Source organism: Cynara cardunculus (assembly GCF_001531365.2).
Source record: "Cynara cardunculus var. scolymus isolate 2C chromosome LG 6, CcrdV1, whole genome shotgun sequence".
In the NCBI taxonomy this organism is placed as follows: Eukaryota; Viridiplantae; Streptophyta; class Magnoliopsida; order Asterales; family Asteraceae; genus Cynara; species Cynara cardunculus.
Window position 1 is genome coordinate 16372830 of NC_037533.1, and position 22268 is coordinate 16395097.

The 22268-nt window shown below is 33.7% G+C and overlaps 4 protein-coding genes across 7 annotated transcripts in view; 3 read left to right on the forward strand and 1 right to left on the reverse strand.

Annotated features, from left to right (window-relative positions):
- LOC112514039 (protein ENHANCED DOWNY MILDEW 2-like) overlaps positions 1-364 on the forward strand; it is a 16858-nt gene extending 16494 nt beyond the window's left edge. For all 4 annotated transcript variants that reach the window (XM_025120332.1, XM_025120335.1, XM_025120333.1 and 1 more), the window contains one exon: positions 7-364. In XM_025120332.1, the coding sequence (XP_024976100.1) occupies positions 7-263 (257 nt within the window). In that variant the 3' untranslated portion in view covers positions 264-364. The remainder of the gene's footprint in view (positions 1-6) is intronic.
- Positions 365-4195: 3831 nt separating this feature from the next.
- Positions 4196-5233, forward strand: LOC112514207 (probable long-chain-alcohol O-fatty-acyltransferase 5). The gene has a single exon (XM_025120536.1). It carries the CDS (start codon positions 4196-4198, stop codon positions 5231-5233), a length of 1038 nt encoding a protein of 345 aa, XP_024976304.1.
- Positions 5234-7917: 2684 nt separating this feature from the next.
- Positions 7918-11914, forward strand: LOC112514652 (V-type proton ATPase subunit e1-like). Its single transcript, XM_025121238.1, has 4 exons — positions 7918-7988; positions 8095-8238; positions 9617-9664; positions 11568-11914. Exons 2-4 carry the CDS (start codon positions 8141-8143, stop codon positions 11632-11634), a joined length of 213 nt encoding a protein of 70 aa, XP_024977006.1. The 5' UTR covers positions 7918-7988; positions 8095-8140; the 3' UTR covers positions 11635-11914.
- A 2784-nt stretch (positions 11915-14698) lies between these two features.
- LOC112514931 (peter Pan-like protein) lies at positions 14699-20724 on the reverse strand. Its single transcript, XM_025121573.1, has 8 exons — positions 20672-20724; positions 20294-20367; positions 18806-18988; positions 17322-17552; positions 17086-17178; positions 16510-16697; positions 16218-16411; positions 14699-14938 (listed from the first exon to the last, which is right to left on the reverse strand). The coding sequence occupies exons 2-8, from the start codon at positions 20309-20311 to the stop codon at positions 14841-14843; spliced, it is 1005 nt and encodes a 334-aa protein (XP_024977341.1). The 5' UTR covers positions 20312-20367; positions 20672-20724; the 3' UTR covers positions 14699-14840.
- Positions 20725-22268: the final 1544 nt, after the last annotated feature.

Consider the following 22268-nt stretch of genomic DNA (forward strand, 5'->3'; position numbering starts at 1 on the left):
GGATGGGTATAGGGCGGCCGGAACTGAACGAGCTGAACCACCCTAGGATGGGTATAGGGCGGCCGGAACTGAACGAGCTGAACCACCCTAGGATGAGTATGGGGCGGGGGGCTGAACCGTCTATCACTAATCAGAGGTTGATGAGTTATGGTCCAGCCCTGCATGGACCTGGGTTCCATACGGATTCGACGGGATTTGCCTCTGGTCCGTACCACAGGTATTCACAACCTGACTCATCATCAGGTGGTTGGCTGAATGAGTGATCAAATTTTATATATTGTATGAATCTGCATCGTGAATTTTTTCAAAATAATAATTTAAAGACGTTGTATGTTTGTTGTTAAATAACTTAGTTTTTATTGGCGATTTTATTTTACTTTTTTAATTATTTTTTAATGAATCATAGATAACATGAACAACCTACTGAATTTTATATATTTAATTTGAATTTTATATCCGAAAATTATATTTGGATGGTGGAAGTAATAGCAAAAAATTGTAAGGAGCATTACATAATAGCTAATTCTTTTATATAAAAATATTGTAATTGGGTAAATTGTATGAAAAAATATCGTATTTTAATTTGATTTATATTTTTGGTAATGTACTTTCGAACTTCTATTTTGGTGTTTATAATGTAAAGTTTTTAACATTTAAGTACCTAGGTAACCGGTTGAAAATTAATTTTAAATTAAAAAAAATACTAATTTTAGATTTAAAAAATTTTATGTTACTAACCACGTCAGCAAATAACTCCGAGTTGGATACCACATCGTTCTCCACATCAGCATGATAACCGGTTATCCGGGTATTTAAATATTTAAAATTTTACATCATAGGTACCAAAATAGAAGTTTTAAAAGTATGTTACCCAAAATAGGAATCAAGTTAAATAACATTTTTCGTCATGTCTCGAAATTACAAGTAAATAACATTTATCAAAAATAACATTTTTCGTCCTGTCTCGAAATTACAAGTTGGTAATCATGATTTGCAAAAACGCGCGGATTTGATTCCTTCCTCTAGCGTTGGTTAAGAAATTCGTTTAAACGATGGGCGTTTTTGGCCTTTTATTGATCTTTTTGAGTTTTACCCAATCAAAATTAATTTTATGATTTTTGTTTAGGTAAAAAATGGATAAAAGGACGAACATCTTTCTTTATTTAACATAATTTTATATTAAACGTTAGAATGAGGCATTAAATTCGGACGATTTTGCAAATGGAAATTGACCGAAATGGCTACTCCTCTCTTATGGGTTGATCTTCTTAGTTATCCCTCTCCCTATTTTACCCAAATGTCATTACTCTGCAATTGGGGTTGTTTGGTAGTTGTTGCATGGTTAGGTGCACAATGACTAAGTGGTTAAAATGATTAAGAGACTCTCATAATATAGTGTAAAATAAAATATAATTTTTTGGCTTAACAATATAATTTTTATAAAGATAATGATACAGTGATATAGTCGTAACCTCGTTAGAGTTTGGAGGAGGGCCTGAAGATGGGGTTGGGTTTTTTTTTTTCTCTTTACTTTTTTGTAAATAAATATTTTAATAAGTTATACATATATTATAAGGACTCGTTAAAAAAGTCAATAAAAAGACAAAAAATGTCCATCATCTAACGTTAATGGACCATTTCTGCAGCAAATCTAAAACTTTAGTGACCATATTTACGATTTTGGAAAAATAATGGCAAAAATCAAAAAATTTGATAAACCTAGAGAACTATTATTGTAATTTACGTGGTCAGCCTCGGTCCCTCTATTTGTTTTAATTGCATTAAAGTTCCTATACGCACCGTGTGGGCGTGTGGTGTGCAACAGTTTTCAATTTTAAGGTTAAAAATGTAATCATTTATAAATACAGGGCTATTTTGGTCATATGAACCCCTTAAAGTCAACAAAAGTACATTTAAACACTTAACTACTTTGTCCTATTTAAGGCATAAAGTACACCAACAATCTTGGTCATCCAAAGTTATCATAACTTGATCTTCAAGCAACAAAAAGTCTGAATGAATTCATGTTCCATGCCTGTTTTCATTAAGCTTTCCAAAAATACCTCACAAACGAGCCAATCAATGTTGTGAAAATGTTAGGGGTGTCATTTTTGTGGTTGAATGGGGACAACACATCATTTCTATCTGTGCGATTAAGTCATGTTCTGTGCGAATAAGTCGTAAGTAAACAATCCAAATGAGCTGTGCGAATAAGCCAGATAGACCAATAAGTTTAATTAAGACGCATGTAAATAAAACAGGTAAATCACAACTTTTAGTTTCATGACACAAGAAATGGAAAAATAAGATGATAAATGACTCAAAATTGAGACATAAAAGTAAAATTAGTTGTCTTAGAAATAGCAAATGAGTGCTTATACATTGAATAATCAATACATATCAATATACTTTTATAACTTTTTATACAAACCATTACATTTGAATTTATGTTCTATAAATTACCATAAGGTTTTTTTTTACCAAGTTTAATTTTAACAACCGTTAAATTTTTTTTTTAGATCACAACAGATAATATAGTTCAACAAATAGTTTTTTTTATTAACTTGAATATTCAATCCACTATGTGAGCCGACTAATTCCAGGACAACCACCTGTTTTGTAAATAGCCCGGAGTCACCGCATTTGAACCTCCGTGGCCACAAGATGATTTTTATTCATCCTTGGATTTGAACCTGGGACCTCCAGATACTTTTGACCTTTGGAGTCAAGTTCAAACCAATCAGACATCAGCCTAAACCCAAATAGTTTAGATATATAAGTTGTAGAAAATAAAAATCGAGTAAACTACAAATTTGGTCCTTGTGATTTATCGAAAATAACATTTTTCGTTTTGTCTCGTAATTACAAGTTGATAATCATGGTTTGCAAAAACGTCAGGATTTGATTCATTCCTCTAGCGTTGGTCAAGAAATTCGTTTAAACGATGGGCGTTTTTGGCCTTTTATCGATCTTTTTGAGTTTTACCCAATCAAAATTAGTTTTATGATTTTTGTTTAGGTAAAAAATGGATAAAAAGGACGAACTTCTTCTTTATTTAACGGAATTTTATATTAAACATTAGAATGAGGCATTAAATTTGGCCGATTTTGCAAATGGAAATTGACCGAAATGGCTACTCCTCTCTTATGGGTTGATCTTCTTAGCTATTCATTTCCCTACTTTACCCATATGTCATTATTCTATAATTGGCACGTCCTTAATTTGCGGAGGTAGCTAAAAGACAAAAAAAAATTACAATATCAACCCAGGTCTGTAGGTGGCATCTCCGTAATTTCTGCCAGTGACGGACCTATAGTAGAGCACACAGTGGCACGTGCCACTGTATTATTCCTCCGTCGAAGGTAAAAAAAAAATAGGTTCATAAAAGGTGCAATCGTATTAATTTGTTGTGTGTCACCGTATGTATTTTGGAACTACAATGAAAACAAGTTTTATTTGGTAGAGTTGGTTTGCAAAGTTTTTATTCCACTACAGACCCAAGTTCGAATCCAGTTAGTGTTATTTTCTTAGTCAAATTGTGTCACCATTTGGAAGGAAAAAAAAAGTATGTACATTTTTTTTCTTTTAGTCAAATGGTGCCACAATTTGAAAAAAAAAAAATTCTCTATATTTTTTTCCTATAGTCAACGGTGCCACCGTTTGAAAAAAATTCTGGGTCCGTCTCTGATTTCTGCCCAGGTTTGTAAGTCATGGAGGTGACACTTCCCGACTTGGACATAAATTGTAATTTTTTTTAGCTATCTCCGCCAATTATGAAAGTAGTGACATTTGGATAAAGTAAGAAGAAAAATAGCTAGAAGATCAATTACAGATAAAAAAATGATTATATCAGTCAGTTTTCCTTGTAGAAACAGCTATAGCCATCTTGTAATTTTAAAACTGCATATATGTTAATTTTGACAAATCATATATACCAAATTTATAATTACTCAATTAAATTACATACCAAACCTTGAAGTAATTCTAATTTAACAGAATTTTTAACGTCGGTTAAAAAATAAACGGAAAGTGTGATTCTTGACGGACCAACCAATTTTGTCGTTTACTCCAAATAGAAAATTCAATCTTATACAAATATGTCAAAAAGAATCAGGACTTGAAATGAAAAATCCCTCCACACCATCTTCTTCATTGACCTAACCCTCCTCTTCTGCAAATCAAACACACCGACGCCATGGAAGCTGTCTTCAAGAACAGCGTCTTCTACATATCAACACTCACTGCATCGCTTTCCTACTGCTATTTCTTCTCTTCAAAGCTCTCTAAAGGTATTTTCAGGTTCATCTCTCTTTTTCCAATCTTCTACCTCTTTGCCATTCTTCCTCTCCGCTGCTCCTTCCTCTTCCCCACCGCCGTCTCCTTCTCCTTCACCACCTGGCTTACAAACTTCAAACTCCTCCGATTCGCGTTCGATCTCGATCCATCACCGTTTCAACCTTCTGATTCGCTTCTTCGATTCATCACCGTCGCTTCCTTACCAATCAAAACGAAAAATTCAGATTCCGATCGTTCCGCCTCCGTCAAAAGTTCGCCGGAGAGATTTCTGTTCAAATTAGGGTGTCGGATCCTGATTTTCTCCATACTTGCAAGTCTAGTCCAGAATTACAGATATCAGTTTCATCCGAAGATCGTGTTGGTAATCTACTGTGTTTTGTTGTTTCTAATAATCGATATCGTCGCCGCCGTGGCCAACTCTCTCGTGATGTTATTGACCGGATTTGAGCTCGAACCGTCGTCCAACGAGCCTTATTTTGCTACATCGATACAAAATTTTTGGGGAAGATGGAACCTCTTGGTAACAAATACGCTGCGCCACACCATATACAAACCCGTCCGGCTAACCTTTGCCGGCCATTATTGGGCGCCACACGCCGGCGTAATTGCGTCGTTCTTTGTTTCGGGATTGATGCACGAATTGTTCGTTTACCAACTGTCACGTGAGAAGCCTACGTGGGAGATGACATCATTCTTCATGATCCATGGAATCTGTGTGGTGGTGGAGATGATTGTGAAGAGACATCTGGCAGGTAGGCGGTGGCGGTTACCACAGTTTGTATCGACGCCGTTGACGGTGGGGTTCGTGGCGGCCACCGGTTTTTGGTTGTTCTTTCCGCCGCTGATCAGAAGTGGTGTAGACATGAAAGTGCTTAACGAGTATGAATCTGCGGTTGGTTTTATCAAGAACAAACTCATTTCAGTTTACTCATTTTAACACACAAAAAAAATTATAATTTTATTTTAATAGATTTTAATTTTTTGTATTTTAATTTTATTTTAAAAAATGTAATAATATTGAGTTGGATACCACATTAACATGTTTAACCGGTTACCCGGGTACTTAAATGTTTAAAACTTATACATCTTAGGTACCTAAATGGAAGTTCTGAAAGTGCGTTACTCAAAATAAGAATCAAGTTAAAGTACGATATTTTTTAATTCAATTTTCCCTTCTGTAAAATCTACATAAAGAAAACTAACGGTTCAGATATTTTTCTATAATTTATTATTATTGCTCGATCAATGTATGTAGATAATAGATTTATACAGTATTTTAATAATATGACTGTTGAAATCTATAAAATAGAGAACCTGTTAGAATTGAATGCAAACTTTTGTAAGATTTTAACTTTTACTTCTTTATTTTAGAGAAATTATAAGATATCTGTAAAATATGCTCTAAGTTACATATCAACCTTCGACAAGGAGAATTTATAAACAAATACAAATTATGGGTATCGTCATCGATATTCAGATATATCAAAAGATCTAGTACGTAAATTCAAGATCTCACAATCAACATCTTGACCTAAAAATGTAATATTTCTCGACAAAATCTGTTGATTAGCCTTGCATCTTTTAAAACTCGTACATACGTCTTTTGACATATACAGTTACCACCTCTTTAGTGGCTACTATATATTGTATTTATGTTTTGTAAAGACTGTTATATTAACCATAAGGGTGGTATCCGATTGGTTTGAGCTTGGACTCTAAAGATCAAAAGTGTCTAGAGGTCTCAGATTCGAATTCAATGAGTAATAAAAATCCTCTTGTAGGCACGCAGGTTCAAATACAGTGACTTTGGACTACCCGCGAAGTGGATGCTCGCCCTGGGATTAGTCGCCTCGCATAGCGGGTTGGATATCCAGGTTAATAAAAAAAGGTTCAAAGACCAGGAATTATAATTTCTAATACGAAAGAAAATTTGAAACACCAGAAAGAATTTATAAAAATCTGAAAACTGTTTCTACGTGTTTCAAATTAGGTCGACATCGTTATATCCTCATCCCGACATGCAAACGAACTTCTTCACGTCTCCAAAGTATAAATTAAAAACGGTTACGTTCGAAAACCTATTGTTATAAAAATAAGTTATATCTAAAAGATATAATTATAAAGAAACTTATACTCTTTAAGCATTATTTCACACATGTTAAATTCTACTATAAAAGCAAAATAAAAATATCAATCAAAACAAATAAATTTGTTTTAAATAAAGAGCAAATTGCATGAAAAAATAACGTACTTTAATTTTATTCATATTTTGGGTAACGTACTTTAAGAACTTCCATTTTGGTAATTGTTGCCCAAGATGTAAAGTTTTAAACATTTCAATACTCGGGTAACAGGTTGAATAATTAACTGGTTATCATGCTGATGTGACGAGTGATGTGATATCCAACTCAGTATTATTTACTGACGTGGTTAGTGACATGAATTTTTTTAATCTAAATTTAGTCTTCAACCAGTTATCCGGGTACTTAAATGTTTAAAACTTTACATCTTAGGTACCAAAATGAAAGTTTTGAAAGTACGTTACTCAAAATAGAAATCAAGTTAAAGTACATTACTTTTTCATACAATTTGTCCTTAAATATATAGCAAAAAAAAAAATTCACTTTACTGAATTCAATTACAAACATCAATAAATACTAAAAGGAAACATATTAAACGGAGAAAGATCAAACGTAGGGGTTAACGGCAATGATGGACTGTAATGGAGAGCGGATGCTGATAGGACGCCAAGAGGGAACAATAACGATGGATTCAAGAGGTTTGAAAGGCGTAAGATTTGGAAGCGGTAAAACTAATTTGATCTTTTTTTACTTTAAAAGCTTTATAACCCGTTACATATCGTTTTTTTGGTTAATTTTTTTAAAGATATATTTAGAGACTTTAGGGGCGGTTTACCCAACATTTATCCGGTAAGTGCTTAGTAGTAATATTCAGTAATATCATTTACTTACTGGGTAAGATTTTAGTTTACCAAAGTGACATCATATGCAACAATTTACCCATGTAAATGTTAACCGTGGTAAGAATCGTCGCTCTCACATGGCAGGTAAGATTCACGATCCTTGTCTTCGCTCTTGATTTTTTTGGTTCTTGTCATGTTCATCCGATAAAGTAATGTCACTTGGTAAGCACTTACCCAGATAAACATCTGGTAAAGGGCCACTTAGGGACCGTTTACCAAACGTTTACCCGGGTAAATGTTTACCAAGTCACATTACCTTACCGGATGAATATGGTAAGGACCAAGAATCTTACCTGGTAAGAGCGAAGCAAGGACCAGGAGTCTTACCCGATAAGTAAGTGTGACTACTCTTACCACGGTTAGCGTTTACCGGGTAAATTGTTGCATATAATGTCATTTTAGTAGACTAAAATCTTATCCAATAAGTAAGTGACAGTATTGAATTTAATAAAAAATTATAATTTTTTTGTTTAACTTTTCATTTTTTCAATACAATAATTAATTTGTTCCATTTATTTAGCTGAATACGAATATTGGTCCAATAAAGTTGAAGGCCCAATTAGTGTTATTGGGCCAAAGCCCATAAAGAACAAGCCGTCAAAAGGTTTATCGGGTCGGATCTTTGGAAGGTAGTTGATAAGTTAAAAATCTGTTTCGAAGAGGAGCTCCGAGCAACCACAAGGAAGCGTCGCCGGTAGCCGGAGATCGGGTTCGTTACTCTATCCTCCATTGATTATTATGCTCTCTTTGATTACTGTACAAAACTTGGGTGATTTTTGTTGTTCTAATTCGATTAATTTTGTGTGATTTATTAGATTTAGCACACGAGTGTCGGATTTGATTGGCGATATCGATCTAACGATGGGGTTTATCTTTACAACCCTAATTTTCATTGTGATCGGAATAATTGCGTGTTTCTGCACTCGAATCTGCTGCAATAAAGGCCCCTCGGCGAACCTGTAAGCTTTGATTTTACTTCAGTTGGTTTTAGATGTGGTCAATGCTATGTTGTTCTTGATATTGTGTATATATGCACGATTTCATATGAATGTGGTGTTATGATTGTTTGTGATTGCTGTTGGTCGACATTACTTCATTGATTGAATTTGTTAAATTTGTGCTTGATATTTGTTCAATTGAAACCAAACATCTGATCGTGTTTTTCAGTTTTGAAAACATTGATCCAAAGATTAGTGAATTCGGAGAAAGTCCTTGATTTTAGGAACTATTCAATCACTTATACCAAAAACTATGAATTATGTACTCTTGATCACACTACTATCTTAATGAAGCCTTCTAGGACCAACTGCTATGCTAAAAGTTCCATATAGCCTTTCTTTTTCACTTAAGTTGTTTTAAATTTGGTAAGTTGAGCTGCATCATATGAAACTGGTTGAAATTGGTTGTTGTCTGAGTAGAAACTTGTGTGAAACAGTTGCTTGAAACGAAAAAAACTTGGACCAACCATCTTCCATTGTTGCACTGTAAAAAGTCGGTACTTAGATCCATGGCTTTGCATTAGGCATCCTTTGTTGTTACTCTCTATAACAGACTTTCAACTGCAGTTTGTGATTCCTCAAAACATGGATGCATCATGTATACTGAGTGTCTTGTTGTGAAATCATTTGAACAGTTCTTGAATACATAGCCATTGGATATTATTCTATTGGGAAATCGACCAAAATAGCCAATATTTCCAACCAAATTCACTTTGTAGCAATTTTTTCAATCAAATTCCCATTTTAGCTGGAGTTTACGCAAATGCGTAAGGCATTTGCATAACGCCTATTTTCAGATTTAAAAAAAATCTTCACACAAATTTGCATAAAAAATTTGCATAAGGATCCCCATTTGCGTAAAAAAAAATTAATTTGAAAATAGGCTTTATGCAAATAGGCAAGGCATTTGCGTAAAATTTGGCTAAAATGGGAATTTGATGCCAAAAGTGGCTAAAAGTGAATTTGGTTGAGTAGATTTTCTATTTTGGTCAATTTCTCTATTCTATTTTATCTGGCTATGATGATTTTGGTTCTCTGCATATTCTTCTATCATTTGAAAGCCTTTCATATCATAAAGTTGTCATGGGACAAATATTACAATATAACTATCCAAAGTATCTATGTTAGATTAGTGGCTAATCAGTACCATTTACCATTCATTTTAAGTCTGGCTGGATGTGTTTAATATGTGTCCGCTTACACAAAGAAGTACATAGCCGAATGAGTTTGATGGATGTGTTAGGTTTACTATTATCACAGTATATCTCAGTGACTAATGACATATACACAAAGTTCATATCACAACTTTGATAAATATTAACATGTCTTTATGTTGCAGGTTCCACCTTACATTGGTGATTACTGCTACCATATGCTGTTGGATGATGTAAGTTTTGCTCCTTTTTTTAAATTTGAACATAATATAGTATCTTGTCATTTTGTTAATATCTCAACCTCTAGAAGCCTTTTCCCTCATGTGTGGATCATCTATGAGTAATTGAGTATATATAGTGGCAACTTTTTATCAAGATAAAAACGTTGTTTTGCTCTCATAACGAGTTATATGGTAATGATAAGATAACTCTTTATGTTAAGCAGAACACCGGTGTTGAGTGGTCCGGTGTTCTGCTCCTATGTTATAATTATGATGCTTCATTGACGCATAACATGGGGTTACATACGACCATAAGAAACAACATTAATGCATTTATGCAAGTTTCATCTGGGACCTAGGTAGCACCACTCATAGGCTAGTCTGTATCACTTAGGCTGCTAGTTCGAAAACATTAGCCAAAATTCAGGTTCCGGGTGCTGGAAATTGATCAAAACTGAACACAAGAGGGAAAGCCTGCAGCTACCTTCTATATTGAAGTAAATAATATTTATATACGACAAATACTCACGCACACTATTCATATGTGGTGAGATTTCAGCAACAAGGGAGCTGTCAACCCCGGTAAGCATCCATAGCTAAATTTTGAACCCTCGACCTCCTAGGAGGCTAGAAACCCGGGTACCGTTAGGCTAATGACCCTTTGGTAGCTTGCACCTACTTATAAGTCACCAGTTTTAGTAAAATCTCATTTTGGACCATGTTTTGACTTTTGAGGATCCTATTGGAGCAGGAAAATGCAAGAAGAACTCCAAAATCTCCATTTGAGATTCTTTTGGAGATGCTTAATAATATAAAGAATATGTTCGGTTTCCTTGCCTCCTTGTTATACCCAATTTTTGCAGAAGACCATGGCTGTCTTTCATATCTTTTCTATGTTTCCTTGTTCCTAATTATGGTTTTATGTTTTGAAGACAGTTTTCTTTTTCAAAATTCGGCATAGCTTCCTTTCTAGTCTCAAGTTAATCACTTTCGATTTCCTTTCATATTTTCAAATTCTTAGAACTTTGTGGGCTAGATTTCTTTATCTCGCACAGTTTTCACAAGCTATGGGTTATTATTGAAACAACCGCTCTACCCCCTTTGGGTGTGTTTGGTACGTGGATGTAACTAGACAAGAATGGACTTGACGAGCGAGAGTGAGGTAGGTGGGTGAAAGAATTATAAAAGGTTATATGGTTTTAATTTGACATAGGTAGTTTAGTAATTTACCAATCTTGTCACATCTTCTTGATTTTTGTTCCAATTATTTAGGTAGGACCAAAAAATGTTGCCTTTCCCAATCTAATGTCATGCCAAACATTTTTATGTTATGTCCCGTTTTGCATACCAAACACACCCTTACTATAAGTTCGCATATATTCCATCTCCTAGACCCCACATTTGCATGAGATATACTGGACTTATTTAGTTTGGTCATTGTGTTCAGGCGTGGACCTACCCTTACGAGGGTGGTTGCCTATGAAACCACTAAAATGATGAGGCTAAGTATAAATATTTTTAGGACCTTAAAAAATGTGCAACCATAAGTTTTTCTGGGTGAAACCATGAACATTAAAAGTTCAGATGTTTTTATACAAAAAATTGTGATGCCACTCTGAAAAATTTCTATATCCGCTTCACTATACGTCACTTACCCCGCCGCGTCCCCCGCTACGGGACTTTAAAAAGGGTTGCTAACTCCCGTTCATTTTATATTAAAACTTAATTTTAACCACAAGGGTTGTGGCGTAGTGGTTGAGACCCAGAGGATCTAGTAGAATATCCCATCTGCCTAGGTTCAGTTCCAGGCGTCCACATCAATTGAGGCCGCCGAGTTTATCAGGATATTACAGTCGTAATTTGCCGGGATTCATATCCAAAAAAAAAACTTAGCTATTTATTTGGGATTTGGCAGGTGGGCAATTGTTTATCTTGCACAGATGAACCCATTGATTGTCCCAATTTTGAGTGAAGGAGAGTAAACCTTACCCATCCATCCTGAGATGGCATTTGCAGCAACAGCACCCCTCTTGCATTTGTGAATTAAGGGATGAAACTGATGGATTTATTTTGATTCAAATTATTCAAATATGTTAAGGAATTGCAAACATTGCTGCATTCTTTACTTCGGATTTTATAGGAAGTAGTTTTCTTGTTCAATTCTTTGAAGTTTGTGAAATTAAATAATTGATGTTTATTCATTTACTTTCAAGGCTTCTTTACCTCTTTATTTTTGGTATTTCTTCACATATGAAGAAGTTATTATATCATCCTTTTTTTGGGAGTATATAATATTTGTATACAACAAATAAACTCACACATCTTATTAAAGTATAGGGACTTTAGCCATGATTTTCGACATACCACAAGGACCAAAAGCATAGTTCACTCTAATACTTATCATTAGGAGTCAACGCTATAATTTATTTTACTGGGTAAGATTGTAGTACATCAAAATGGTATCGTATGCAACAATTTACCCGGTAAGCAACCATAAGGGTGGTGCCTGATTGGTTTGAGTTTGGCTCCAAAAGTCAAAAGTACCAGGAGATTCCAGTTCAAATTCAAGGAGGAATAAGAATCCCCTTGTGGCCACGAAGGTTCAAATGTGGTGACTCCGGGCTATCTACAAAGCAGGTGGTAGCCCTGGGATTAGTCGGCTCGCATAGCGGGTTGGATATCCAGGTTAATCAAAAAAAAAATTATCCGGTAAGCACTTATCATTAGGAGTCATTACCCTCATTTACCGAGTAAGGGGCCATTTACCAAACGTTTATCCAGGTAAGCGCTTACTCTTACCACGGTTAGCATTTATCGGGTAAATTATTACATTTGATACCATTTTGGTGGATTAAAATCTTACCCGGTAAGTAAGTGATAATGTTGAATTTTGCCGGTAAAACTTACCTAGATAAGTGTTTGGTAAATGGCCCCTAAGACTCCCCATCTTTATCATTGGCTCTTATTGGGTAAGATTTTTTACTCTTGTCATGTTCATCCGGTAAGGAAAATTACTCGGTAAGCACTTATCGAATAAGCGTTTAGCAAACGGCTCCTTATTAACGATGGTTCTTTTTTTCCTTATTCTCCATACTTTTTATACAAGCCGGGATATTTATAGAAAATTATTATTATACCAAAATAGATGATAAGTCTGCATTTATCCCGATCCTATATTTTTTAGGATATATTGTATTCGTTTGATTTTATCCATTCAATTCTTAGGGGGTGTTTGGGATTGCTTATAAAAACAACTTATTGACTTATTCCGGTGTGGTACCGGTAACAAGTACTTTTGAGTGTTTGGATAAATAACTTATACCGGTACCAAATCGGTAATAAGAAGTTTTTGAAGAAGTTAAATCCTTCTGACTTATAATAAATTGATAAGTACTTTTGAAAACCCCATTTCACCTTGGTAATGTGAGTGACTACCATACTAATCCTTCCGTGGTACTTTGTAATTACAACATTTGAATTGATGTGTAGTCTTTAAAAATTGTTTAATTATTTGTCACATATTAAATAACAAAAGCTTATGTTTTTACACCGTTTTTTAATACAACTCGGTAAAAAGCTCACATTTAACATGTTTATATGAATCGCTTGTTTAAAAACATCATGTTTTTGTACCATTTTTCGAAACAACCATGACAAAAGTACAGGTTTTTACACTATTTTATGGAACAACTATGAAAAAGAAGTCACATTTTTACACTATTTCCACGTAGCAACTGTATAAAAAGATGACATCTTTACATGTTTCTACGAAATAACAATAACCTTTTTACACGTTTTACGAAATAACAATCACCTTTTTACACGTTCTACGAAACAACCTGTAACAAGATTATGCTTTTTTTATTAACCTGAATATCCAACCCCTTATGTGAGCCGACTAATTCCAAGGCGACCACCTGCTTTGCAGATAGCCCGGAGTCACCGCATTTGAACCTCCGTGACCACAAGGGGATTTTTATTTCTTCTTGGATTTGAATCTGAGACCTCCAGATAATATGATTATGCTTTTACAATGTTGTACGAAACAACGATGTAAAAAGCTTACATTTCTACTCGGTTCTACAAACCAACGGCGAAAAAAGATCATATATTTATATCGAGCTATGATACAAGTGTGTAAAAAGATCCAACTTTTACACGATTCAAGAAAACAATCGTGTCAAACACTTATGTTTTAATCCATTTCTAAATGCAATTGATATATAGTTTCCATCTATGATCATGGGTAAATTTACAATCTTACACATAAAAAACTTCCAATGCAAGAAATACAACTTTCATAAAAGATTTAAATTGCATGAAAAAGTAATGTATTTTAACTTGATTTCTATTTTGGGTAATGTACTTCCAAAACTTTCATTTTGGTAACTAAGATATAAAATTTTAAACGTTTAAGTACCCAGGTAACTGGTTGAAGATTAATTTTAGATTAAAAAATTCATGTCACTAATCACGTCAACAAATAATACCGAATTGAATACCATATCATTTAACACATCAACATGATAACCGATTAATGCTTCAACCACTTACCCGGATACTTAATATTTAAATTTTTACGTCTTAGATACCAAAATGAAAATTCTAAAAGCACGTTACCAAAACAAAAATCAAATTAAAATACGTTACTTTTTCATTCAATTTGTCCAAGATGTTAAAAACAAAAATATGCTTGCTCTCAAATTACAGTAATTTGATTTGTCATATCTTCAAAGATTTTTTATATTAATCTTCAAATATTTAAAATCCCACTTCATAAAAACATAATAAAACATGCAACCTATAAAAAAGGCAGACTAATCTCAACAATTTGCGACAGTAAGATATCAATCACAACTGTTGTAGACATCTAAAATTGAACCAAGGGCAAATGAAATAATCCACCACATCGCCCTCAGGCGGCAATCTTTTGCGGCACACAACTTCCGGTTAGAAAAATTGTGTCATCTTTTTTTCCGTTAAGATACGTCAGAAATATATGACAACCGTAAGAAAAAGTGCCTTGCGATGTCAGATTTACGAGATGCAGGTAAAGTAAAGTTTACAATAAGGGAACAAAAATTGATATTCAGACACTCCAAAGACTGGTTAGCTACGCATTTAGTATCTGGCACAGAAATGGAAGCAAAGGCCAACATTTACTATTGCGGCAAATACCGAAATGGAGCTAGTCTTCTTCATTTCCCTCGGCATCTCCTTCGGAATCATCATCATCGTCATCGTCGACCTCTTCATTTCCTTCGTCTTTCTTTCCGTCACTATTTTCTGCAATAAACAAACAAAATAAAAGTACCTATAATTTCCATTTTCTCATACAACTCATTGGATTTACATATACAACATATATCACTCTCAAGAGGTAATTTGTTAGCATTTGTGTTATTTTTAGGTATTTCTATTCAAAAAAAATAAGAATTGGGTTGCGCCATATATATGAAAGAGTATACAATAATGATGTATTTTGGGGGGAGGATGGATTGTTACTGTAGACGATTTGGAAGATATAATCGGCGGCCATGTATGGAGGTTCCATTAGTATACTTGGTGGAATTTGGCATATCTTAACCAAACCCTTCGCATGGGCTCGACACGCACTTGTATGGTCTGGAGAGGCTTACTTATGCTATATCTGTCTTTGGTTTTATTGCTGCTTGTTTTGTTTGGTTCAACAATACCGCTTATCCTAGTGAGTTTTACAGACCCACTGGACCAGAAGCTTCTCAAGCTCAAGCATTTACTTTTCTAGTTAGAGACCAACATCTTGGAGCTAACGTGGGATCGACTCAAGGGCCTATCGGTTTAGGTAAATATTTAGTGCGTTCCCCGACCGGAGAAGTCATATATGGAACATCCTTGATGCTATATAGATCCAAACCAAGGGCTATTCTAATACACCATTTTTTCTTTTGGAGCCCAAATAGATGATTTGTATGCTTTTTCTCTCTCCAAAAAAACATGTCAAAAGTATACAAGGACCATAACTGAAAAGAAAAAAACCCATTAAGGTTATTGAAACACTATTTCCAGTGTTTTTCAAAAAGCTAACTTAGAGCATCTCTAATGCAAGGTTCTTACCATGAAGTCTGTGTGAAATAACAATTTCCTAGTTTTTATATATTGTATCAACTTTATAATAATTATTGACGTTGTGAAAATAATGGAACCCACAAAAAAGAGGTTCTTATAAGAACCACCGTTGTGGATTTTCATGTGATTTCTTAATTTGATGAGTTGGAAGTGAGATGGCAACAAAAAGTGCAAAAAGAAGGGTTCTTATAAGAACCTCCATTGGAGATGCTCTTATGGCAAACAAAACAGGGTTTTTCAGAAAGCTAGCTTATAGCTGAACGAAAGGGACTTTTCAATAAACTAGCTTATGGTTTGCCAATTGCCAATTGCCGATTATTGGAGCTATTATCACCTAATGGTCAGATATTTGTATTGAACTACCACCAAATGTTCATGGGACATGGGTATTGATTTATATTTTGATGAAGTGTGAAATTATAATAGGAAGAGGAAAAGAAAAGAAAAGAAAAGTTACCGTATTCACTAAAAATGACAGTGCCAGAACATAATCCTTCCTCAATCTTGATAAGCTGAAGAGTCATCCGAGGTCCAATTTCTTGAAGCTTCACAGCACTTTTAGTACAAGCCTTGTTAACTCTACCAAAATCGGTTGTTAAGCTCACTGTTGCCGCTTCATCATCTCCTTCACTTTCTGATCCATAACCAGCCCTTTTCAAAAAATTATACATACATATTATATATAATCACATTATACATTATAAGACAATTTGCTTTGTATTATGTGAGAAAGAGAGAGAGGTAGGTACTTTGTTACAAAGTCACTGACATCTTGAAGGGTTCTGAGATCAGGGACTTGATGGTTCTGCACAAACTTTCTGATTCTACGTGAGACACCAACTGGCTGCAATCTGATAGAATAATGTCTAAAATCAATAAGCTTTGTATCCTTGTTGTAATTAAGTAACACGATTCTCTGGCATGATGAAAGTTTAACCTGCAATTATTACATTTAACACCAATCAATAGCAGCTTAATAAGCTTAATGGGACTCGCASCTTATTCGGTCAGCTATACATGACTGTTTGGTAGTGGCTTAATGATATTGACTGTTTGGTAGTGGCTTATTCAGTGAGCTTCTAGAGAGGAACTTTATGCAGAAAGCCAAGTTTTTTCAAACCCGCCCCTGCCAATTAAAAAACACACTCATTCCATCTTTGAAAAAACCCTTCGAAAAACAAACCTTCAAAATCTGTAGAGACAGATTAATCCAAACAGACAACTTTGTCCATACATGACTTGATGAAAAACCAACCAAACAGCCCCTAAGTTGAAGCTAGTGTTCCGATGCATATATAAGCGAAAAGAAAGAGATAGATACTCACTGTGTTAATGTCAATGGCAGGGAAAATGTTTTGAAACATAATGGTTGTCAGCTTCAAATGTTGCTCGCCAGTGCCAAACCCAGACAACACAATCTGTCAATATATATATATATATATATATATCCATTCAAATTCAAAACATTCGATAAGCATCAAACAGCTAAGGTAAAAGATAACAATAATATATAGCTGATAAATCTTTCTCTATAAAGAAAGCATGAACATTAGGGGATTACCAAGGGAGGGTTTTTGAATAGATCTTTTGGTACTCTTGGACGTAACTGGGAGTTAGCAATGTCAACAGCCAATGAGTATTCCTGAATTTTGAAAGTAAGAGTTGGGCCCTGTGGCGTTCTTGCAACTCTCAAGTATGGGGAACTTCCTGTTTTTGATAACATAAGAAAATGTGTAACACCCATAGGCCCTGCAACGTTCAAGAAGTCTTTCAGGTTGTTGCGTTTCTTCTCCTGCAGTTTAGAAAACCATAATTGCAATAACCACATCCGCATAAAGATCAACAATGCAGAATGCCAACAATTGAAAGAAGCTTCTTGAAAACTCACACACCCTCATGATAAAAGAAAATCAGATAACGAATGAACAACCCACCCATCTTTGGTTATCTATACGCATCTTAAATCAAATTCCAATGATTCAAAGAAAATATTTTATAACCCTATGAATATATAGGGGTGCGGAGTTATGAACATGTGAACCCTAAGATCCCGTTTGGTTTGTAAGATTGGATAGGATCTGGAATTCAATTCCATTCCAGTCCCATGTTTGATTTGAAGGATTTCCTGGATTTGAAATCCTGGGATTTCATTGAAATCCCAAAAACATAGGATTTTGAAATCCTATGGGTGTTGTTGGTATTTTTGCGGGATTTCGTAGAATTTGTGTGTAATGATGTCTTAAAATATGTTGAAAACATTTGTCTTATAATAAACAATTAACAGAAAAGGTAATTTAATTTTTTCATAGTTATTTATAATTTGTTTTTATAAATTCTTGATAAAAAATAGCATTCAATTCCATTCCAAATCCTACAAAACCAAACTCACCAAATATTCCAAATCCCTCTGATTCCAAATCCTTCCACAAAATCCAAATCCCTGAAAATCATTCCATCAAACCAAACGCCCCCTATAAGAGCCCGTTTGGTTTGATGGAATGTTTTTGAGAGATTTGGATATCTTGGAAGGATTTGAAATCTTGAGTGTGTTTGGTTTGTAGGATACTGAATGGAATTAAATTCCATTCTTTACAAATAATTTATAAAAAACAAATTATAAAAAATATTAAAAAAAATTACCTTTTTTATTAATTGATTATTACAAAATAAGTGTTTAACATATTTTAAAACATTATTACCAAACAAGTCCTGTGAAATACCAATTACTCCCATGGGATTTCTAAATCCCATGGTTGTCACTTTCCTATAAACCAAACGCGGTTTTGGAATGGAATCCAATTCCAAATCCCATTAACCAAACGAGTTATCACCATCAGAAGTTCATGCAACTACAGTCAAAGACATCAAACGTGACAGATCAAAACTATCTATAACACCAAAGAAACGTGGCATGCAAGATATATTGTTCTAACAAGCTAATTCATATATCAATCAACGTATATTAATTGGGGTAATAATATTAAGTCACAGTAACTTCATAGTTCAAAATAATGACATTCAACAGAATTGACAAGTATGGTTTACCTTTAGATTTAGAGCTGTATATGGAAGCATCATCTTTCTCAAGTCTGCTTGCAATTGTTTGAGAGAACCAGGCAACTTCAACCTCGAAAACACAAAGCTTCTTGGTATCTTGTCACCCGTTACATGATCCACATTCTGCTGTGGTTGCTTCTTTGTGGGTTTCACAAACGCCACCTTCTTTTTCTGATTGAAACACAAAATGACAAATAATTGTATTACTACGACGTTCAAGTCCTTGACTCTGAATCATCAAAGTCCTCAAAAAAAAGAACTGCACCTAAGGTCTACAAAAATGAACAGGAAGGAGTATGATGAAACTGGCATTGTTGTTATAGCAAATCAATCACTGCTTAGGGTGCATTTGGTATCCAGACAAGATAGGACGATTAATGACAGAACAGTTGTTCAGTGTTTGGTAAGACGGAGGACACGACAGAACATATAAAATGACCAATTTACCCTTAATGAGTTGCTTATATATTTTATATATTTTGATCAATTTATATAATTTGTTAAGTTATAATAAAATAAATATTTTTATAACAAAATATATCATTAGAAAGTTTTCGTCAAGATGATTAAAATGATAGCAATATAAAAAGTTCATGTAGTTTCCAATTGTTATTTTATACCTTTTCTATACTACTTTTATTATTAATATTAATTAATTAACCAGAATATAGAAACCGTATAAAAATAATATTTTGAGGACACTAAGGGGCTGTTTGGCAGTTGATGAATAATTTGGTGCAGAATGATTAAGTGATCAGAATGATTAAGAGGCACTTATGATATAGTGCAAAATGAAATATAATTGTTTGGTAATTGTTCACAATGAAATTAGGGCTCTTAATGGTTAAGGAAGGCCCGTAATACAAAATCATTCAGAGGATTTTAGAACCATTAAGAGGCAGACTTTTGTTTACCAAACAAGGTTCACTTCTTTAACGATTCAGAGGTTGCCTCTTAATGAAACTTTTAAGAGGTAAGCAAACAACCCTTAAATGAAGTTTAAAGAGGATAAAATACAATAAATAAAATTTAAAGAATGAATAAAATGTATAGAAAGAGACGTATTTTATGTTTTAGATGATAATTAGGTTTTATCTTGAGTTATATTGTTAAAATATAGATTTGTTCCACCTTGTTCAGACGGAGGGGATGGAACCTGCATGTTCCACATGAGAGTAAAGTGGAACATTGATCCTTGTTTTGTTCTATCATATCCAGTATACAAAACACATCCTTAAAGCACGTCTACAATACCAATATCCATCTAAAACCCAATAACTTTCTATGATATTTTGGGGTCTTACACAGCGATGACCATATTTAATCTCAACAAAAATGATTCTACTTCTGAAAAATCCACATCATTTACATGATTTCTAACAATTAGGATATGATGATCGTAAGTAAACAAGTAAACTATCATCTTGCACTATTTAATCATCTTCACAAACTACAAAGTTGGAGTAAGATACTTACATTACGGAAACGAGCCATCTTCGAATAAATAATTCACACTTGGTGCCCTAAATTGTTCTTGTAAACCAGCCACACTGCATCAAACACAAGTGATTAGTACAACAACCTAAATTAAGCTTCCAAATAAATGCATTGTGTGTGCCCAGAAATCGAGTTCCGTGGTTGAATAAATCTGTCCGGGAGGCGTTCCAACAATAGTCCAGTCGAATACCATGGAAATCGAGTCTGGAAGAAACTGAGAAATTGAAACCGAAAACCATGGTTGAAGAAATCTGTCCAGTAGGCGTTCCAACAACGGTCGAGTCGAGAACCATGGAAATCGAGTCTGGAAGAAGCTGAGAAAACTGAAATCTAAAACTATGGTTGAAGAAATCGTACCTGAAGAAATCGAGTGGAGGCGATGAAGGATCAAACTCGCGTTTGATTTGGATGGAGGCGATGAGGTTTTAGTTTAGGTTTTAGGCATGAGACGGTGCGGGGTATCAAATTTTCAAACAAACCTGAATTATTCATTAAAAATTATAAAATTTATATTTAAATATTCAATCTTAACGTGAATCTTTAGAAATATTTAAACTCGATTCCTTATAATCGTGTATCCGTGCGATGCAACAGTATGTAATCAAGTACAATGTAATAAATAAGGAATCAAGGCGAATTTTATTGTATACAGTCATAAAAATCACTTATGTTATCCAAATAATTATAATGAAGGAAAAACATATATCTAATGAATACATTTAAAAAATAAATAAATTATATTATACAAACCAAAATAGAAACCAATATCCATCTTTTTACAAAGGAGAGCTAAAATTAGCTAAAATAAAAGTTTGAATAAATAAATAATGGTGTGAAAATACCAAAAAAAAAATTTAATAAGGAAAGAAAAAAACTGAAAAGAAATAAAGCAAAGTTGTAAGTTTCAACTTGAATGTTGTTGGTGGTATGCATCAATAATTGTGCATGTGAAGTTGTAATTAAAAGATTTTTAAAATTTATGTATAAAATGGTAGTACTTGAGACTTTATAGATTGCATTTAAGATTTTTGGTCTAAATGCTTATTCCACCTATTTTTGTGGGGAAAAAGATCTTAAAACTTTTGTCCCACAAAATTAGGTTTTTTTCGATGTTAAGGGTGTTTAGGGTTGTTTATAAAAACAATTTATTAACTTATTTTGGTGTGGTATCGGTAATAAACACTTTTGAGTGTTTTGATAAACAGTTTATACCGGTAATAAAAGTTTTTGAAGAAGTTAAATCATTATAACTTATAATAATTTGATAAACATTTTTATAGAAAAGTATAATTTGTTTCAAATAAGCAAATCTCAAACACCCCCTTAGTCTAAGATCTGTTTGGTGGTTGTTGAATGATTAAGTGGTCATAATAATTAAGAGGCTCTTATGATATAATGCAAAATGAAATATAATTGTTTGGTAATTGTTTACAATAAAATTAGAGCGTTGAATGGTTAAGAGATGTTCAGGATGCAAAATCATTCAGCGGATTTCAGAACCATTAAGAGTCACATTTTTTTTGTCAAACAAGATTCATCTCTTAACGATTTAGAAGTTGACTTTTAATAGAACTATTAAAAGGTAAACAAACAACCTTTAATCTTATTTTTGTTTTATGGCATACCATATATAGGATTATTTTTTTCATCTTATCTTGTTTTACACGGTCTGGATTTTGTCCTATGACATATAAAATATGAATTACAATGTTACATGTTTGACATAAATTATATGTGAATAGACGTGTTCCAACCCACCATGTAGAATAAATTAAAACAAGTCTATATTTTACCATTATTCCCTAAACATAAAAACGAAGTTTTCTTGTAACACATCAATATGTCTCCCACTTTATATTTATCCTTTTTTCAAATTTTATTTATTGTATTTTGATCTATTTAAACTTTCATTTTATTATTCTCAAAATACTATTTTTTTTATGTTTTATATATT